Below are 22,036 nucleotides of genomic sequence, written 5' to 3' on the forward strand. Positions count from 1 at the left end.
CATCTCTGTTCATCCTGACCAACAACATTTACTCTCTTCTCCTTGCCTAATTTGGGCCTAATACACTGCACTGCTTTTTCCTTAAAATCTACATCACATACTTTCATTCTATTACTGCTCGGATATTATCCTCACATCTTTGCTGTTACAACTCGTGTCCTGTTTTCTCCAACCCACAATCTTCCAGCACACAATCAGTTTCATTGTTACCCTTGCTCTTAGGTAAGAGCCAACGTTGTCTCTTAACAAACTGTCAATCTTCGTTGTTGTCCTAACTGGAATAAAAATTGCTCTTAGTCCTTTGAAATCTCACAATATCAACCTCCTATCGACTTGCAGAATGAAGTAGCTAACAATAAATACGTGCCCCGAGCGGTACTGATAGATTTGGAGCCCGGAACCATGGACTCGGTCCGATCTGGCGCGTTTGGCTCCCTGTTCCGCCCCGACAACTTTGTGTTTGGACAGTCCGGTGCCGGTAACAAGTACTGGGCCAAGGGACATTACACTGAGGGTGCCGAATTAGTCGACTCAGTGCTAGACGTCGTCCGCAAGGAAGCCGAGGGATGCGACTGCCTCCAAGGTTTTCAGATCACCCACTCCCTTGGTGGTGGAACCGGTGCTAGAATGGGAACCTTGCTGATCTCCAAAATCCGAGAAGAATTCCCCGACCGTATGATGGCCACCTTCTCCGTCGTCCCCTCGCCCAAGGTCTCTGATACCGTCGTTGAGCCCTACAACGCAACCTTGTTGGTCCACCAACTGGTCGAAAACTCTGACGAGACCTTCTGTATCGACAACAAGGCCCTCTACGACATCTGTTTCCGCACCCTGAAGTTGGCCACACCCACCTACGGTGACCTCAACCACTTGGTCTCGATCGTCATGAGTGGTATCACCACCTGTCTCCGATTCCCCGGTCAGCTGAACTCCGACTTGCGTAAACTGGCCGTCAACATGGTCCCCTTCCCCCAATTGCATTTCTTCATGGTCGGATTTGCTCCACTTACCGCCCGTGGGAGCCAGCAGTACCGTGCCATCACCGTGCCTGAGTTGACCTTGCAAATGTTCGATGCCAAGAACATGATGGCTGCCTCAGACCCGAGACACGGCCGATACTTGACCGTCGCCGCCTACTTCCGTGGTAAGGTTTTGATGAAAGAAGTTGAAGAAAACATGCTGTCAGTCCAAAGCAAGAACTCGAACTAATTTGTTGAGTGGAGTAAGTCATACTTTGCGCAGATGACTATCCCTTTACGCCTCTCGGTGTACTCTACTAATCGCAGTCCTCTCTTTATCTCATGGCAGTTCCAAACAACGTCCAAACCGCTCATTGTGACATCGCACCTCGTGCACACAAGATGCCTGTGACATTTATTGGTAACTTGACTGCCATCCAAGATTTGTTCAAGCGGGTGGCCAATCAATTCACGGCCATGTTCAGACGTAAAGCTTTCCTGCATTGGTACACTGGAGAAGGGTACGTCTAGGCATTCCTCAGATGTTTTGTATGTCAACAAGTTGCTCATCTCTCTCTCTTGGCGCTCGTTGCTTAAGAATATAACACAACCAAAAACACAAAAGATGGGCTAGGACGAGCATCTATGTGACTATCTTTTGTATCACTAACACCTTCAACCTTTCACTCCCTGCATCTCTGCCTCATACCTAATTTATTTGTGACAACCTCTTGTGCTTATCATGTTCTACATGGAAATTTTGCTTGCAGAGACATAAATATGCTTCTTGGATTATCACTCTTATACCATCTGTTGTATTGACAACTAGGAAATTCATCAATTTTACAAAACTTTGGAGTAAATTCAACAGTTTGGAACCAATAGGGGGGTTCACAATAGGATAAAGTAGAACTTTAGAGGCAATTTTAAGGCCTTTACAGACAATTGTTTAAAAAATGAAGAAGTTCCTCTGATTGCCAGGGGACAGCTAATCCTGTACATCCTGCCATATTTTTGAAAATTTGTTGATAAAGGCCTTAAAATTGACTCTAAAGTTTTATTTTTATCCTATCGTGAACCCCCCTAATATGATCCAGGCGGTGTATGATTTTTTTTATCTGATCAAGCCGGTCAAACCTTGATCAGATGTCACAACAATCAACATTATGTCACACAATTATATTGGCACCAAACAAGGCCTTAGGTGTTTGGACGCTGTGGAACTACTCAAGGGGGAGAATAGAGCTTGGAAGGGAAATGGATAGCAACACTAGTACTAATGTAAGCTATGCAAGGGTGCTGATGAGGCTGCCTTCCTGACTAATGCTGAGGGGATGAGAGTAACACTAAGAAAAAGAAGAAAAAGGTGTGGCTGATTTCTGCTTGATCTTAGGAGCTAGTACTATGAGCTTTAACTACTGACTACTGAGGGTAAGAGAGTTGGAGGAGTGATGAGAGTGGGGAATGCAATGGCAAGGTTTTAATGGCAAGGGGTTGATGAGAATGGGCACTTATAATTTCTGTATCTAAAATTATCTATAAATTCTGCATGAGGTACAAGTGAGGGGGGAAAGACAGTTCTTATATGAAGGAAGGATGAGCACAGACAATAAGGAGTTCTGGCTATGAGAATGAAGGTTGTACAAATGAGGAAGAGTGGTGTGAACATAGTAACAGTATGTAATGATGAGCAATGCTGAAAGGGGAATGCTGGTTATGGGAATAAAAGAATGTACTAATGGGGAAGAGTGATGAGAACATAGTAACTACTTGTAATGATGAGCACTACTGAAAGAGGTAAGCACAGATCCAATGATGTAATGTGTACAATAGGCATAGTACATAATGAGAAATGTATGTAAAGGGTTTAGTATGTGAGAATAAATATGTAAAAGGAATTTACTGTAATGATTCAAGTAGTTTACTAATGAAATGAGTATTGTAACTAATGAAGAATGTAGGTTGTCTGTAAGTCTTATATCCTTATATAACTACTGAACCATTGAAGATAAGGGGGTACTATGTATGAGTGACTATAGGTAAAATTTGGCGTAGAATCTGAATATGCAATAATAATGAGGTATTTGTGAAGGGTTATGGGGAAATAGGCAATGTAATGATGAATATATGTAAAGAAAAGGCAATAAAATACTACTTATGGTTTGGAATGGAGCACCACATCCTCCCCCAACTTATTGTCTGTCCCCAGGCAATGCACCAAAGAGAAGAGTGATCCAGAAAGAGTTGAAGAATGTTGAGTCCAAGAATCCAAAGTCCAAAATCCAGTGTTCTTCCTCCAAAAGGTGAAATCCAAAGTCCTGAGTAGCAGTCCAAATCCAGAGTCCAGTGTCCAAAGCCAAAATAGAATCGAAGTATAATCCAAGTCCAGTATATCTGAGTCCAAGGTATCCAAGTCCAATCCAAAGTCCAATAGTCCTATGTATCCAGAGTATCCATAGTCCAGTATCCAATCCAAAAAGTCCAGTTTCCAAAAGAAGGTCCAATTATCAATGAGGGGTGAATGTTTAAGAAGATCTAACTCTGCTGAAGGCAATATCCTTGAGACAGACACATATTAGACTAAATTCCACTCTGAAGAATACAATAATTTTCCTGCCTAACTGAGGCCAATGGAAGAATGCAATGATTGATGATGAATGATGGGGTTGATAATTGTAGTTTCTGAAGGTTGTGAATGATTTGGGGTTGAATGGCTGAATTTCTGAGTATCTGAGTATATAATGTAGAGTTCTGTGAAGAGAATTTGAAGTCCAGGGAGGCTGATAAACTGTCCAAAAGAATATTCTTGCTCTAATTGGGTGGTTTCTGAGCTGCAATGTGTTGGAAGAAATTGATTATAATGGTGAATGAATGAGTGATTGGATTGATGGTTGAATAATTCCTAGAATACAGGGTGAAGATGATGAAGAAATTCCAATATTGAGGTGGTTGGATGTCCAGTAATTGCTATGGGATGGTAAGGAATGATGATGGATGATTAGATTGATTTATGGAGGAGTGAATTATTGATGGATGAATGCTGGGGAATGGTCCATAATTTTTCTCATGATGCCGGGGAAATGAATGATTGATGGTTCCTCTTCAGTACTGGGCACTTTTGGAATTCACTTTTTTTTCGAAGAAAAAGCCTTAATTTTGTCCAGATGGGGAATGGAACATGTTTCCATCCGCGTGTACTGTTGAAAGAGGGGTCCTGATGTCTGAGCGGGGGCTCCATGCGGGAGGCGCGCGTGTGGAATATAGAAAAGAGAGAAGGAAATAATCGGCCTGTAGCTTCGGAACGACTCGATAGATTTTCTTGAGACCTAGCTCAAACGAAAGAGGAGATTCTGAAGATGAAAATGGTATATACCAGATGTTTTTAAGAGAGGTGTAACAATTGTGTAGAGTAAATTGAAGATTCAAGCGAGGTCCGCGGCCGCGTGTAGTAGGAACGCCGTGCATTTAAGAAGACGTCTTCATTCGCATATAACTCAAGGATCCGTCGATGAAATTGGCTGATTCCGAGCTCATTAGAAAGGCAGGAAGAAGCGGATGAATAGTCAACCGAGCAATATTAAAGATTAATTCGGCCGATGGGCAGCCGTGAATGCTGAATGAAAACCGTAAATGAGTCCGTGGAAATACTAGGGGAACTTTGAGCGCGTATAACTTTTGAACCACTCGATAGGATGAGCTGGAACCGAGGTCAAATGAAAGGCAAGATCGGAAAGATCCATTCTGAAACCGGGAATGTTAATTTTGTGACCGGCCGAGGGGTTGTTGAAGCCGTTCAGAGTATCATTATGATTTCCCGCGGTTTTCATCGTATAGGAGTTGAAAAAAAATGAATACATGATGAAATAATCTTAAGGTAACGCCAAGGATCTGTCCGATTAGACTCCTGAAGCTGGCAATTCGACTGAAAAAGGTTATAGGCGAAAAGAATGACGTGAAAGCGATCCAAAAGCAATCCAAGAATTAATTAAACTGGGTCGAACACCAGAGTCAACATTAAGAAAATGAAAGAGAATCCGCGCCACACAATTCTGAGCGGTGAAGGCGTCCATAGTGATGTCATAAAGCGGAGAAGGAATGGTATCTATAAGGTCCAGGTCATCGGTTAACGGAAAGTTCCCGTTATCGCTGTTCGTTTTCCGTAATGTTTTCCTCCAGCGCCACTTCCACACCTTCTTTGCCAAAAGAAAACCTCGATAACTCATTAGATTATTCTTCAAACACGTCCATAACTTCATCTCAACTCGACGAAGCAGCCGTTATTAGCCCCTCTTACGATATCCCGTTTTCCATTCGTCGAGCGCACTCGGCCGTAGACAACGTCCACGCATATAACTCCGGCATGCGGGACAGTTTCAAACCCAAAGAAATCTACGCCTTGCGCCACTTTATCCAGCAAGGACTCCTCGCCTTTGCTCGTGAGGACCTCGACGACCCAATTGCCGCGCGAAACGCACGTCTGAGGTTGTATAACCGATTTCACAACGCCTTTGCACATGTATGTTGAGTGGATTCTGTATGTAGATGAAGATGAATTAGGAAAAGGAGGATTGATTATAATACTGATACTTAATCCTGTCTCTATTTTGATTTATAGATGGATACCCATTCGATCATAGATGCCATGATAGAGGAAACTGAGGAAAAGAATGCCCTGGAGTTGTTAAGGGTGAGGGACCAAGTGGAAGAGGAGGAAGATGGTTGGAGGGTAGATGCAGAAATGGAGAGGATAAGAGCTGAGGGTAAGTTCTATTTTTATTCTTTATTGAGGATTTTTACTAATGTTATGCTTTAATTTTCTTTTGATGTCTTTTGATTTTTTTTTTTTTTTTTTTAGATAAGGAGAAGGGAAAAGAGAAGGAGAAGGAGAAGGAGGAAAGTGAAATGGAAGAGGGTGATGTAGTGATAAAAGAAGAAGAGGTGAGCTTTTTGATTTTTATATTTAGTTATTTTATTTGAGAGTGTTTTGAGACTGATTTATATATTTCTGATTTGTTTATAGATTTGATTTTATTTTGTTTTTATGTTATTTGTGTAAAAAGATGAGAAAGAGAAAAGAGAAGAGAAATGAATTGATTATTCCTTATTTATTATTTTTACCTAGAGTGGTATTCCTTGACATGAGTTGCAGCAAACCTTCTGGCTAATTCTGTGCCATCCAATTCTTCCAAGATGTAAGATCCTCCTGGGTTTTGAGCCTTGATTCTGTAAGGGCCATTCCATTTATTTTCAAAGAGCTTGCCAAACTGAGAGTCCAAAGATTTATTATACACTACTACTAATTGACCTTTCTTTAGTGGCTGCCTTGATGTTTTCTTCTTGTTCCAATAGTCCACAGAGTTCTTCCTGGAATCCATAAGCTGCTGGTGTGCTTGCTGCAAGATGGTATCCCTGTTTTCAAGCTGCTGAGTCCTAGCCAATAAAAGATCCTGAGTTGATTCTACCTCTGACCAATCCACTCCAAAGAAGGTTTCCAATTCTAGGTCAATGGGTAAGATGGGGGGCTGTCCAAGAACTAGCTCATAAGGTGAGTAACCAGTTGATCTCTTGGTGGAAATTCTGTCTGCAAATAAAACTAAAGGTAAATAATTCCTCCACTTCTTGCCTTCTTTTCCACAGAGCTTGACCAAGGTATCCTTAATTGCCTGATGTCCTCTTTCTACCATACCATTTGCTTCAGGATAATAAGGGGTGGTGACTTTGATTTTGATTCCAGATTCCAGAAGGGATTTTTGAAATTGTTGTCCAAATTCAGAGCCTCCATCCACTGTGACTGACCAAGGGGCTCCATATCTGTAGATCCAGTTGTCCAAGAACCACTGAGAGATTTTCTTTGCCTGAATCTTTTCTAGTCCAACTGCCTCTACCCATCCAGAAAGGTCATCTCTTGCAATTACCAGGTATTTCCATTTGCCAGCTTTGATGTGAACTGTATCCAAACTGACTCTTCCAAAGATGGTTGCTGCTCCTGTAGGTTTCTTGGGTTCCATTGGCAATTTTGAACTCCTCTTCTGGCAAGCTTCACAAGACTGGACCCACCTGGTAACACCTCTCTTGAGACCTGGCCACCAAAATCTAAGTTTAATTCTTCTGTAGGTTTCAGCAATACCTCTGTGGCCTAAGGATTCATGAAGGGAATTGAGGATGGATTTCTGAGCTGAAGGAGAGGTGACTACTATCTGGGAGAATGGTTTGTTGATCCTGTGCAAGACTCCATTGGAAAGGAAAAAGTTGGCTGATTTGTGCAAAATTTGCTTGAATTCCAGGCTGCTGCATCCTGGAGGTTTGTTCATGGTTGAAAGGTATTCCTGGAGATGCTTCCAAATTCCTTGCTGCAAGTTACTTACCCCCTCCCCCAACTGAGCTGATGTCCCCAGAAGCAGGCCAAAAGAAGAATGTTTAGTTCCAAATCCAGGGTGAGGTTTGATCCAGGTTTCATCTTCATCAAAGCTAGGACAATCATCTTCATCAGAATCAGGGGGTCTTCTTGAAAGTCCATCAGGTAAGGTGAAAGTTTTTCCAGGAGTGTGAACAAGGTCATAGGAGAATAACTGAATAAATCCAATCCATCTGTTCATAGGGGCATTGGGAAGTGAAGGGTTGTTGATCATTCCAATAAGGCACTGGGCATCCACTCTAAGTTGAAAATGTTGACCCCACAGTTTGGTTTGAAGCTTCTTGAGGATCTTGGCAACACCACAGAGTTCTAATTTGGATTGTGAGTACTTTGATTCCCTGGGTGAAAAGACTACTGACTCATATAACACAGGCCTATCCATTCCATCAGAATCCTGTTGAGTAAGTACAGCACCTGCAGCAATAACACTGGAGTCCACTGAGAGTTTGATTAAGCCAGCATCAGGTCCATAGTCCAATTTCTTCAGGGTGATGTCAGTTCCAACAATCCTCTTGAGGTCTTCAAAGGCATCCTGGCAATCTTCAGTCCAATCCCAAGAGGAGTCTTTTCTGGTGAGTCTTCTGAGTGGAGCAGTGATGGTTGAGTAATTTTTGATGAACATTCTAACATATACACAGATACCTAGGAATCCTCTGACATCTGAAGGAGTGGTGGGAGTTGGCCAGGTTTCAATCTTGTTGAGCTTCTTGATGGATATCCTTCTTCCTTCCTTACAAACCACATGGCCAACCAGATCCAGGGCAGTTACACAGCAAGCAAATTTCTTCCCAGAGATAGTGAGTCCAGCTTCTTCAATCCTGAAAAGTATCCTCTCCAAATTAATGGCATATTCATAAATAAATCTTCTGATCTGGGGGTTTTCCTTTAGAGTTTCTTCATTGTAGTCAGAGGTTGGTCCTTTTATACCTCCATCATCCACAAAGATACCCATATGCTGAGGTAATTCATCCTGGAGTATCCACATCATTTGGGCCTGATATACTGCAACTGAATTGGTGGCTCCTTGGGGTAATCTGGTAAGTTGAAATCTTCCAAGGGGTGTTTCAAAGGTGGTTAAAGGTCTGGATTCTGGAGCTAATTCTCTTTCATCATATCCTCCCATGATATCACCTAGTCCATAGCAAGCCCTTCCAGTGAATGATTCAATGAGTTCCTCTGTCTTTGGTGGTAGTCCAGCGTCCTTAATGGTGACTTTGTTGAGTTTCTGAAGGTCATGTACAATTCTGAGCTTACCATCCTGCTTCTTTACACAAAATATAGGGCTGGAATAACTGGAAAAGGATTGTTCATAGAGGCCAGTGCTGAGTCTTTCTCTTACCAATTCTATAACCTGGTCTTTGATGGGTGCAGGGATTGGAATTGGTTTCTGTTGCCAAGGTTCATGGGGAATGACTGGAATGATATAAGGCTGTCCATAGGTGTGTTTAAGAAGGCCTCTTTCTGTTTCTACAAAAGCCAAAGCACCTTGTCTAATCACAATTACCCATACCAGCAGGAGATATTCTTGAGGAGAAAGCCATCCAGGAGGTCCAAAATTGATGAGGTCCAGCCTTTCTTGAGTAATCTTGGAGGTAGGAGTGAATGGTGGAGGAAAAGGGCTTAAAGGAGTGAGGTAAGGATCTCTTGAGAGTGGTGGCCTTGATAATGGGGGATTGAGAGATAATGGCATTGGTTGGTTTACTGGTTTTATTTTTTTTAGAGTTGATTTATACTTTGCTGAATGAGTGACTACAGTTTGTTGCTTTTGGTTGTTTTCCAGGGTTGCAGTTGTAAGGGAAGGGAACTGAAAACCTGGTCTCAATCTAAAAAATTTACCAGTCCAGAATTGGAAGGTATGCTGGTTTCCCACTTCTGATTACTGGGGAGTATGATTGGAACCAAAAAAGTCTGACCAGCTGAATCCATGATTGAAAGTGCTTCTCCTCTGGCTCCATTGTAGTTGATGTTAGCTGAGACATCCATCAAGAAAGGCTTTCCAATAATCATCTGAACTGGTCCTTTGGCTACCCAGAAATGAACTGTCCTGACTACTTTCCCAATGGTTACCTCCACATCTTCAGTAATTCCAGGTATATCAGTAAGGTGACCTCCAATTCCTTTGAGCTTCATAGATTTAGCAGTGAGTACTAATCCAAGTTTATGTGCAAGAGTTTCAGGAATAATGTTGACCATAGAGCCAGTATCCAAGAGTGCTTGATGTTTCTCTCCTCCAATAGTGATGGTGATGTATCCAAGGGGGCAGGAGTAGTGAGTAGTGGGTTGCTCCTGTGCTGGTTCTTCTCCATCCTCCATGTCTGTGAAGTTTGCTGATTTGACACCATCCAATGGGACCCTTCTGTTGGTTATCTTCTTCCTGATACAGTCAGTAACTCCTGGTGATATAGCAAAGATTTCTCCAAAGGCCAACTCCATCTTTCCTGCAGTCAACATCCTACTAGCCACTTCCTCCTCAATTCCTGGGTACTCCTTGGCCAAAGTCTTTTCCAAATAGGTCTTCTTAACTGGTTTGTCCTTAGGTGCAGTGGTTGAATCCTTGTCCTTATCCTGGAATCTGACTTGAGGAGAGCCTTTAGAAGCAGGGGATTTGGAAGCACTAAGAGTGGGGGGCTGTGTCATGTGAAGTAATTCCTCTGTATACATGTCCATTAGGTCCTGTTTCTCCTTCCTGATCCTTTTGTCTGACTTGGCTGGTTCCTCCTCATCCTGATCCTTAGAGTTGTTTCTGGTCCTCTTTCCAAGGTCTGCTTCATAACTGTGGGTTTGATAATAGGCTGGGTCCTCCTCTAGTTGGCCAAAAGAAGATGTGAGCTTAGTTTTAGAGTACTCTTCCACTGGGGTTCTGATTGGTCTGCTTGGAATCCAGGGAATAACTGATTTGTCTGGAAGTCTGTAATCTCTGCCATCCTTGATAACAGCACCACTAGACATGTCCTGGGCAAGTTGAGAGCAGCTGTTGGTTCCATGGGTTTCCTGATGACAATAATAGCATTTGAATGGCCAGGTCCTAGCAGGTTTGTCCATGTGGGGAGGTAGTCCTTTGCCAGCAGTGAGGGATGCAAGTTGTTTGGTAAGGAGTTCCACTTGTTTGTCCAGAGAAATAGAAGCAGTAGGAGCAGTTCCCTGAGTAGCAGGTGTGGGTTTGAAGGTCCTAGGTGAGTTGTCCAAAGTGAATTTCTCTTCTGCCCTCCATTCAGTCCTTCTGTTGACCACTGATCTTGAGTAAACTTCCTGGTGAATGTAGGTAAGAAGAGTTTCAGTGTCTGGCAAGATATCACCTCCATCCTTTGAGGCTAGCATTTGATTGTCCCTCATCAAGCTCCTAGTAACTCTTTGATCCAGATCCTTGTGAAGAGTTTCCAAAAGAAGGTGTCTGAATTCCTCCAGGCTGGTACTGTACCCCATTCTTACCAAGTAGTGAGTGATGGTTTCAAACTTGTTTCTGAACGTGTTGAAGGTTTCCAAGGTGCTGATTCCTCCATCCTGGGCAGATTTGTAGACTAGTTTCCTGAGATCCTCCCTGGTATATCTGACCAATGGCTGAGAAGTTCCAAACCTGGTGAGTAGCTGTTTCTTCAGGGTTTCCCAATCCAAGTTTTCATGGCCTGACATGTCTTCCACTTCATCCTTAAGGTCCAACCCTTTGATAAAAGCAATGATTTGTCCAGCCAGTTCCTTAGAGTTAGCACCATCATCTCTTCCAGCACTTTCATACCTTCTAATGAACTTCTCCACAGGCATGTTGGTTCCATCAAAGAAGAGCTCTTTGTCCATGGGTTTGATCTTTACTCCTCTGCTGACAGGATCCTCATACCTAGGCATAGCTGGTTCCCTATTTAAAAAGTGAGTGTTGGACCTGGTGGAGTGTGTTGAGTCGTCCCTTTGGCTCTGGAACCTGGGAAAGCGGGGTGGAGGTGCCTCTAAATCTTCTGAATCTTCTGAAGGCTGATTGGTATCTCTATATCCTATGTATCTAGGAATACCAGAAGTCTGAGGTCCAAATGAAGGTCTGTAAGAACTGGAGTTGACTTGTGGAGTAGAAGAAACCTGAGGATCTGGAGCATTGGAAGAAGCCTGTGGACCTGGACCAGTAGAAGAAGGTTGGTAACTTGGACCAGTAGGAGGAACCTGAGTCTGACCAGCATTGGAAGTGGTGGAGTCCTGAACTGCAGCATTACTGGATGGATCCACTGGAGGGTAAAGACTGGGAGCAACATTGGTGTTGGGGGATCCTTGGGCAGACATGATTGAAACAGGTAAGTTGAATCTAAACCTGAAGAGTGTTGAAGGTTGATAATGGAGATGCTGATAGTGTTATTGTTGTTTGAAGTTGATTCTAAAAGCAGGAGGTTGATTTATAAAGAAAGGAGTATGAGGATGTGTAGGTAAAAGTAGTATGTAGCTGATGGTAAGAGTGTTACTAGAGCTGAAGATATCTGAAGTATAGAAAGGCCACTGTTGGGAAACCACTTGTGGAACTACTCAAGGGGGAGAATAGAGCTTGGAAGGGAAATGGATAGCAACACTAGTACTAATGTAAGCTATGCAAGGGTGCTGATGAGGCTGCCTTCCTGACTAATGCTGAGGGGATGAGAGTAACACTAAGAAAAAGAAGAAAAAGGTGTGGCTGATTTCTGCTTGATCTTAGGAGCTAGTACTATGAGCTTTAACTACTGACTACTGAGGGTAAGAGAGTTGGAGGAGTGATGAGAGTGGGGAATGCAATGGCAAGGTTTTAATGGCAAGGGGTTGATGAGAATGGGCACTTATAATTTCTGTATCTAAAATTATCTATAAATTCTGCATGAGGTACAAGTGAGGGGGGAAAGACAGTTCTTATATGAAGGAAGGATGAGCACAGACAATAAGGAGTTCTGGCTATGAGAATGAAGGTTGTACAAATGAGGAAGAGTGGTGTGAACATAGTAACAGTATGTAATGATGAGCAATGCTGAAAGGGGAATGCTGGTTATGGGAATAAAAGAATGTACTAATGGGGAAGAGTGATGAGAACATAGTAACTACTTGTAATGATGAGCACTACTGAAAGAGGTAAGCACAGATCCAATGATGTAATGTGTACAATAGGCATAGTACATAATGAGAAATGTATGTAAAGGGTTTAGTATGTGAGAATAAATATGTAAAAGGAATTTACTGTAATGATTCAAGTAGTTTACTAATGAAATGAGTATTGTAACTAATGAAGAATGTAGGTTGTCTGTAAGTCTTATATCCTTATATAACTACTGAACCATTGAAGATAAGGGGGTACTATGTATGAGTGACTATAGGTAAAATTTGGCGTAGAATCTGAATATGCAATAATAATGAGGTATTTGTGAAGGGTTATGGGGAAATAGGCAATGTAATGATGAATATATGTAAAGAAAAGGCAATAAAATACTACTTATGGTTTGGAATGGAGCACCACAACGCACCATAAATGTAGGTGTTATATTGCACAAATAATTAAATAAAAAACAAACTATTCAAAATGTGGCACTCAAGCTTATTTTCAGGCAAGGTGAACAACTCATCTCCTCAATATTTTCATCATATGCAGGAAGTTTTGCTATCTTCAGTGCCATAATAGAAATGTTACACTATTGACCACTTTAAAGATTGCTTTTATGGTGCTGAAGGTAGTCAAATTATTTCACTCTGATATCAGTTGTTCACCTTGCCATCTCAGAACCTTCTATAAATTAAGAATTTAAGAGCATGAACACATGAGCGACTGACACAGGGTAAAGCAGTTGAGCTGGGCACCTGGACTCTGCAGCGGCGCAGCCGCCTTAGCCTCTAGTTTAAACTTTAAACTCACACAAAACAAGAAAATTTAAACTTTGAACTCACACAACACAAAAAAATTTAAACTTTGAACTCACACAAAACAAAAACATTTGAACACAATCAAAACACACAAAAACATAAAATAAACTCACACAAAAACAATAATTATATAAACTCAAACAAACCATTACTGAAAAAAAACTTAAACTTTTTAAACTTAAGGAACACAAATTTCAAACTTTTAATTTCTTCTGCCTGCAATTTCAATGAAATGCAGCATGAACCCATGAAGTCAGTTTCTGTGAAACTGTGGTTTTAATAAACTTGGATTCTCCTGTTGTACTTATCCAATTAAGATTTGGGATCTTAACTCAGGGTATACCGTGGAACAATCATTTTTTCCCATCCACAAGTTGTGACATTAACCCATCATGAATTTGATCCCAGAGCCAAATAAGCTTTCAATTAAGGTTCAATTCAAGTTGCAGTGCCACTGGAGTCATGAATTGATCAAGGTGAAAGAATTATTTTTTATTGTATTAAGTTACAGATGAGATCAGCTTAAGTTGAACACAAAATCAAAATGGGCTGAAGCTTGAATTACAAACTCTATACAGTTGACATCTAGCAGGGTTCCAGAAAGAAATTACGTTCTGGCACTCTCTGGAGAGTGCCACAGATCCCCCCCTGGTGTCTTCATTAGTTACAATACTCATTTCATTAGTAACTTAGTTGAATCATTACATCACATTCTTTTCACAGATATTTCCTCACATACTAAACCCTTTACATACATTACTCATTACGTACTATGCCTATTGTACACATTACATCATTGGATCTGTGCTTACCCTTTTCAGTAGTGCTCATCATTACAAGCTGTTACTATGTTCACATCACTTTCCCCATTTGTACAACCTTTTATTCCCATAGCCAGAACCTTTCCCCATTTGTACAACCTTCATTCCCATAGCCAGAATTCCTCTTTTTTTTTTTCCTTACGCATACATTTCACTTGACTTAGAGTATCACCTCAGTGTCAAGGATTAATGTTTTTAACGGCGGTAAGAAAAAACTTGCACAGAACGCTAGATGCAGTCGCTCATTCAAGAATAGGGGACAGTACAAGCTGTTACTATGTTCACATCACTTTCCCCATTTGTACAACCTTTTATTCCCATAGCCAGAACCTTTCCCCATTTGTACAACCTTCATTCCCATAGCCAGAATTCCTCATTGTCTGTGCTCATCCCTCCTTCATATAAGAACTGTCCTTCCCCCCTCACTTGTACCTTATGCAGAATTTTAGATACAGAAATTATAGTGCCCATTCTCATCAACCCATTGCCATTGAATCATTGCCATTGCTTTCCCCCTTCAACCATTGCCCCAACCCTCTAATCCTCAGTAGTCAGTAGTCAGCTCATAGTACTAGCTCCTAAGATCAAGTAGAAATCAGCCACACCTTTTCTTCTTTTTTTTAGTGTTACTCTCATCCCCTCAGCATTAGTCAGGAAGGCAGCCTCATCAGCACCCTTGCATAGCTTACATTGGTACTAGTTTTGCTATCCATTTCCCTTCCAAGCTGTATTCTCCCCTTTGAGTAGTCCCCTTGGGTACCTCAGACGGAGAGGGAGAGACTGGTGATGGTGGCACCCATCACGTTCTTATCCTGGTACTTGTCGAGCTGGCCATTGAGGTCAAGCTGGAAGTGGATGAGCTCGCCGCCAGGGAGGCCGACAGCCACCTGGCGCCGGTTGGAGCTCGATCCAACGATGGTCCGGCCGGGGGGGGGGGGGGGGGGCGGGGAATGGTGTAATGGCTGGGGAGGATCAGAGACCTTTCAATGTTTTTGGGGAGTTGTTGGAATTGGTCCACCTGGATTCAAGGCCAGGGCGCAACAACGTGCAAAGGTGGGTAGGGAGCTGGGTGGGCCGTACAGCGTGGCGGCATTGGCAAAGCAACAGTTCGAGGGTGAGTGGTGAGTCCGTTGTGATGGGTGGGATGGAGCTTCACCAGACAATTGCCTATAAATAGGAGGACACTGGCATCCATATTTCCCCAGGCGACTCTTGAGCTGTAATTCCAGCCCGGGGTTGCCTCAACCCCGTCCGCTGTTGCATTTGCACAGTCCGGCGGGGGATACTCGTGGACCCCCCTGTGCTTACGGGCTGGGGGTCTTCCTCTCACCACTTTTTAACCCTGCTAGACAGGGATGGGTGGTGGGCCATGATACATAAGCTTGCTGATGTTAGGTGGCAGGGTGCGGGCTTGTTTTATCATGTTGTATTCTAGTCTTTTTTTTTTTGTGTTTTGCTTAATTTGTGAGCTGAATCTCAGCCTGTGGATGCTTATTTTGTAAAAGGGGAAACCTTTGATTTTTTTTTTGTATTTTGGTCATTTGTAGGGGAAACCCTTGAATTTTTTTTCCACAAAACTGAGGCTTTAATATACTTGGATATGCAATATCTTCAGGAAGTTCAACCAACCAAATTAACAATGCATGCAGGATGGTATCATGAGAGAGGTCAGGGGTCAATGTCTTTCCTTTTTTGAAAAAAAGTAGATTTGGAGACTTCTGATAACAACAATTGTTGAAGTAAAAAAAAAAGAAAAAAAAAATTGAGAACCCTCAGCCACCCTGGATTAATCCTAAAACTTGCAATGTCTTCTTTTCAGGAAGAATTGAATGGTGTTTGTAGAAATTTATGAATGTTACCAGGCAAAAAAAGGAGAGATTCCTGTGGCTTCAAGCTATTACAGGGGGAAGGAGAGAGATTATAGAAGAGTATTAAGGAGACATGGAACACAGACAAAGTTATCAAGAGGAATAATAAAAAATAAATTGATCAATATAAATTGATCAATATAAATTGATCAATATAGGCTATATTGATCAATATTTGACATCGCAAATTCATCCATGTTGGTAGTGTATGTACATACAGCTAATCCATACAAGCTTGGGAAATACATTGTTTTTTTTGTTTTTTTGCGCGGGCCCAAATTTTTTTTCACCCCCGAAAAACTTTTCCCCGCCCCCGTACTGAGTGAGCAGCCCCCGGCTGAATAGCCCAGCGCCAATTGGAAATCAGTAATCTTCTCTCAACGGCGGTTTTGGAAACGTGGCGACTGCACTGGTTACTGAGGGTACGTATTTTTGGCTATGATTTCTGTTCTTCAGTGCTGTTTTTCTTTTTCCCTTTTTTGAACCCATGTTTTTTCTTTTGGGAGGGAAGATTAAAGTCAGTCAACTCCAACCATGAGCAATATTGAAGACTTTGATCCTAGCGAGACTCTGCCTTTGAGCAGCCCAGGCAAGAATTCCAAGAGGAGGACTTCAAATCATAACGGCAACAAAGAATCCAATTCGGACTCAGACTCCGGCTCCAACGCGGACTCTGAATCCAACAACAAAAAAGCAAAGATATCATTAGAATATTGGCTTTATACCCCAGCTAACAAACCAAAACCAACATCTACTTGTGGATCAAACAAGTGAAAGGCCAACGTGATAGAAGAGGATAAATTTAACAAATGGTCTTCTGCCAACATTAAAACAAAAATCACTATTGACTGGGATGTGGCTAATTCTAACCTTAGTGCTTTCAAAAAACTAGCGATTGATTTGATTGGTTCGTTGGATGAGAAAGAGGTGGGGGTGCTTGCCCAAGAGAAAGAGGACAAAGGCAAAATCACTTGGTATGCGATAATTCCACATGGCAGGATCTTTCTAGAGAAAAATAAAACAATCCTGGAAGGCACAAAGATCTTTGCTTGGTTCCTGGAGGAAGCTGCCGGTCCTCGCGAAGGTTGGAAGATCATTGTCAACATGGTCCAACGCGATCCAAAAATTGCTGCTCAGGTGTGTCTCTTTATGTTTCTGATGTCAGAAAAACAGCTGATTGCTGCTTCTCTGTCAAAAAATCTAGAAAAAACGAGCGTTGCAAGCCTTGAAGGAGACTCAAGGAGCTGTCAACAAATCAGAAGATCCGGAGCCGTCGGCTGGAGGCGCAGTTGCTGGCCAAATCATGGACAACATACTGATGCTAAGGGCAACCCACATGCCATGCAAACGATTGACTGGATCAGACGAGCTTCCAGCAATGGTTGATCCCTTGGATCCGAATCGTTTTATTCCTCTGACAAATGACTGGCTGGGTCTTTGGGCTCGAAGTATGGTGAGTGACAGATTGCTCATGCTTAATTAGTTTGTTTCTGAAATTGCTATTGTTTGCAGATTACAAACAAAGAAGTATCTTTTGTGAAACCTCCACCGTCGCCAGATTTTGCATTTATGACAAAAGAGGAGTACCATTCTCAGTCGAAGGGATCAATTCCAGCAAAACCAGCAAGATCTTCTAGTCAAGTGAACTCGACCAATGCGAGGTCTTCTAGCCGGGAAGACTCGGCCGATGAGAGGTCTTATTCACCAGAAGGACGCATTAGTGTATCGCCCATCCAATCAGACGCTTCAGCCCCAAATCGACATATTCCTCCGCATACACCTCTGACTGGATTTTCCACCCCCTGGCTAATGGGAAACACCCACTCAATGCCTGCCGTTCCCTATGCTGCCACTCCGATGAACTGGGCATCACCCCCACCATGGGCCTACGGTGCATTGTCTTACCCAATTTACCATCACATTCCCATGCAGCCTAATCCCCCGGCCGGTGCACAATTGGCCAATTTTCCTGCTCCTTTTTCAAACAATCTGCCAGCTCCTCCACAATCCTCCCCAGCGCCACGATCATCCCCATGCCCATCTGATGACAGTGCCACTTTGGAAGAATACCTTCAGTTTTGCCACGTGGATCCGCAGTGCGAGGCTGTCTCTAAGGCTCTTGACGAACTCGGTATTACCCACTACACCACCTTCAATAACTTCTCTGCAGACAAGCTTGTAGATTCTGGGATGAAAAAGGGGCACGCAAGGTGCCTTGCTACTAGCGTCAAAGAGTTTCAGCGACATCTAATCAAGCGCCGAGGAAGTTGAATGATTTACGGCCTCTATAAAATGTTGACTGATTCTTGCTTGCTCGGATGTTTTTCCCTAACATCCTGATTGGTTTTTTCCCAACATGACACTCCAAACATCTGTGCTCTATCCGGCTGGTAAAAACAAAATTTTCTGCTATCTAAAGAGTCTTGTCTGCCAGCTCGTGAAAATGATATTTTCTGCTATCTAAAGGTCTTGTCTGCCTCGTAAAAAAGGTGTTTTCTGGTATCTCTGAATATTTATCTGCTAAGTAGCCTCGTCTGCCTTATAAAAATGGTGTTTTTGGCTATCTCCAAATGCTTATCTGCTAAGTCCAACTTGTTGAAATAAATGAAATATTGCCTCTATGCAATTCTTTCCTTGAGTATCTCTCATAATTGGATTGGTTTTTGCCTGCCAGGAAAAGAATGAAATTGAAGCACTATTCTCTGCAACTCATTTTTAATTGCCACTAAGAAATGTAGACAAAAGGGGGAAAAGATAGTGATAAGAAAAGGGACATTTGAATAAACACAATAGCCTGAACCACAAAAGAGCTTGCAAATCAACTCAGTTGTAAATACAAGCTGCACAAAACCATTGATGATGTTGTAATCATCTTCTCCCCCCGTAAGTAAATCTTCGTTTTTCTTGAGAGTAGACTTGAAGACGCTGAAACCTTTCTTGATTGGGTTGAGGTCAGGCAAATACGCTGGTAGATAGAGAATGAGACACCCTTTCTGCTCGACGATCTCGGAAATTATCCCGTTATGATGGATTTGTGCATTGTCCATGACAAGCACACTCCTTGGGCCTGGAAATGGATTCATCGCCGGTATCTGCCAGGTTGAGGTGTCACTAACCTTATCTGCTATGCTTACGAGTGGAGACAAAACTCACCAGAACATTTTCCAAGAAGTATTCAAAGTTGAATTGGTCCACCGATTCTTCCTGGACCATGTGAGCCACCAAGCCTGTCGAAGATATTGCGGGAATGACATTATATGAGTGTGTACTTCGCTTGCGCAGGACCCTTTGAGTTCGCTCTCCGATTGGTGCCCATCCTCTTGTTCTTGCAACGACCTCAAGAGAAACACCCGACTCGTCTGAATTGAGAATGTCAGGCAGGCCAAGAACAAGCAGATATAATATGATTCAGGCTTACCCGTAAAAACTAGGTTTGAAGCAGGTATACAGCCAACACGAGCAATATAGCAAGCCCGTTCTTGCAAATCCTGTTTTGGATTAACTTTTTGAATACTTTTTTTCAACATGTGTCACCGGTGGTGGAGGGTGTTGGAAATAGTTTGCAAGCAAACATTTATACCATGGTGTTCAAGCAACACCTTCTGAATCTCGTCAATATAAACAGTTGGCTTATCGAACACCATATCGCGGATAAACTGCAGGTCCTCGTCATTCAAGTCAAATGGCCGACCTCTGCTGCGGTAGGTTGCAGGATCACAAACAACTGCCCGTGTCCTCTCATACAGTTTGGTCCAGCGGTGGCTGATCGTGGCTGCTAATGCTGCGTTGATATCGTCCAGTGTCTTGCCATCAAGCGAGGATCGGACTGCAGCATATTTTATCTCGGCAGAGTATTTAACAAAACCCATCTGTGCCTTGTGATACCTAAAAAGAAAAAATGGATTGATTAGCTTGATTGACAAAGAACAATGTCTTCTTGAAAATGAGAAGATGAAAAATTGCGTACCCTCAGTGATCAGTGCAGTCGCCACGTGTCCAAAACCGCCGTTGAGAGAAGATTACCGATTTCCAATCGGCGCTGGCCTATTCAACCGGGGGCTGCTCACTCAGTACGGGGGCGGGGAAAAGTTTTTCGGGGGTGAAAAAAAATTTGGGCGCGCGCAAAAAAAAAAAAAAAAAATGTATTTCCGCAAGCTTGTATGGATTAGCTGTATATAAAGGAGTGTATTTAGCTCATATGTAATGAGTGTAACCTGCAAGGGAGATTTATTTTTGTATCCTGTGATGTGTATAAGTGTACTACTGTGAAACTTGTGTTGAGGCAGGTGACAGCTGGGTTACTGGGGCTGGCTGTGTGATAGGTGTCCATGAGGTGTAACTTCCACACTAGAGGGGGTCCAGGGGTGCTTCCAGTGGTGACTAGGGGTGATATTGGCCGTAGAATCCATTTCTGGGGTCCATTTTGTGGTATCTTGAGGCCTAGTATGAGTAATTGTGTGGAATAGAAAAAAAAAAATATTTTTCCACTTCTCCGTCTACCACAACGCTTGCAGATTGCCAAGCAAGCCAGGTAGTCCTTGGCTAAGAGGGTCAAAATTGGGAATTCTTGGCAATGGACCTGGTATCATTTGCAAGCTAAGATATCAAAAACTGATTAATCTTGCAAATTATAAACTGAAAATAACTTACCTTCCACCATTGCAAGCACTTGCCCGCTTCAGATGGGGGTAACTTATATTTACCCCCCAGATATATTTTCATCTCATCAGCGCAGGTAGCGCAGCTGCATCAGGAAATTAATCAACCTCTTCTTGGGCTTGCTTGCTTGACTTGGGTTTGTCAACAACTAGAGTCACAGGTTCTTTTGAGCTTGTCAATCCAGCTTTGGCTTTGGCTTTCCGGGTCTCAAAGATTTGCTTCAGTAAGTCTAATGTGTATTTGTACTGGTTGGTAAAAGATAGCTTGAAAATTGATAGCCAGAAACTAGGATTGAGTACAGTTTCAATGAGGATTGCATTGCATATCATTGCCTCATTGAGATATGTTTTTGTTTTTGTTAACATTCTTGTAAACATTTTTTGAACTTGGGTTCGGCAGGCGATTTCATCTTATCCTTGATGAAAGACTGGATGTGCTGATACTCTAAAATCAGAAGGCACACCAAGGAGTAGTCACCCTCCATTTTCTTGGTGAAGAAATAAAACTCCTGCCGGAGTAAATTGGAGGTTGTGTTAGATTTCATGTACATAGAGCCAAAAGAAAAATAAAATCAGATTACCCTGAGAGTTTTGTTCAGCCTGTTTAAAATCTCCCGCTCGTCTCTACTTGTATCAATGTTGCTGTAGTAATTTTTTGATCTTACACCCTCTTGTTCCTGCCGATCCTTCTTGTTTTTGATCAACTTGTGGATTATGTGACGGGCTTGATATCCTCAATCCCGGCTTTGAAACCTGATGTTCCAGCGGATACTGTACCCAGCAATGAGGCTTGGCCCATTGTAGTCAAGCTTTTTGCACCAAGTGTTGTACTCTGATTGCTTTGCCGCAGAGGATGTGACCTTCTGAATGATAAATTCAACCTGTGAGAAAAAATTGATGGTTAGCTCAATGAAATAAGATTGACAAAAGATAAATATAGAGTACCTTTTTCAAGGCTGTGTCAACTGTGTTCTTTCCCATGTTTGGGCACTCCCAAGGATCAAGCTCAGCTTCTTCCACAATCCTGCCCGTATCAGATCCCTCTTCATTGTCAATGATGACTTGATACTCATCGGGTGCCAAGACAATGTCTTCCTCCACAAACTGATTGGCCTTGTTTATTTCTTCTGATTCTTCCAAGAAAGGCGCTAAGCCAGGGACGTAACCAAGTGTGCTTGATTTTGATGCAACTAAATTCTAATCCCTCAGTGGATAACTCAATTGCTCAAAGACCAGCATTTAGGATAAGTGCAATCTTGTGGCAGAAGCACCTGATGTGGTTCTCTGAGAGATCAGGATTCACACCAGTTTTTTTGAGAAGGAGTTGATCAACCTCAGAAGCCATGGTAAAAAATTTTGAACCCGAGTCAGTTGTGTGAGCTAAGATGTGATGGAAAAAGAAAAATAATTAATTAACGGAGTTACTTCGCGCACTGCAAAAAACACTTCGCGCACTGCACAG

General features: G+C 42.4%; 1 protein-coding gene across 1 annotated transcript; it reads left to right on the forward strand.

The window, feature by feature from the left end:
• Positions 1–402: 402 nt before the first annotated feature.
• Positions 403–1,490, forward strand: PtA15_5A392 (uncharacterized protein; the record flags this gene model as incomplete). Its single annotated transcript, XM_053169148.1, has 2 exons — positions 403–1,144; positions 1,309–1,490. 2 exons carry the CDS (start codon positions 403–405, stop codon positions 1,488–1,490), a joined length of 924 nt encoding a protein of 307 aa, XP_053020374.1.
• Positions 1,491–22,036: the final 20,546 nt, after the last annotated feature.

Source organism: Puccinia triticina, chromosome 5A (assembly GCF_026914185.1).
Source record: "Puccinia triticina chromosome 5A, complete sequence".
Classification (NCBI taxonomy): Eukaryota; Fungi; Basidiomycota; class Pucciniomycetes; order Pucciniales; family Pucciniaceae; genus Puccinia; species Puccinia triticina.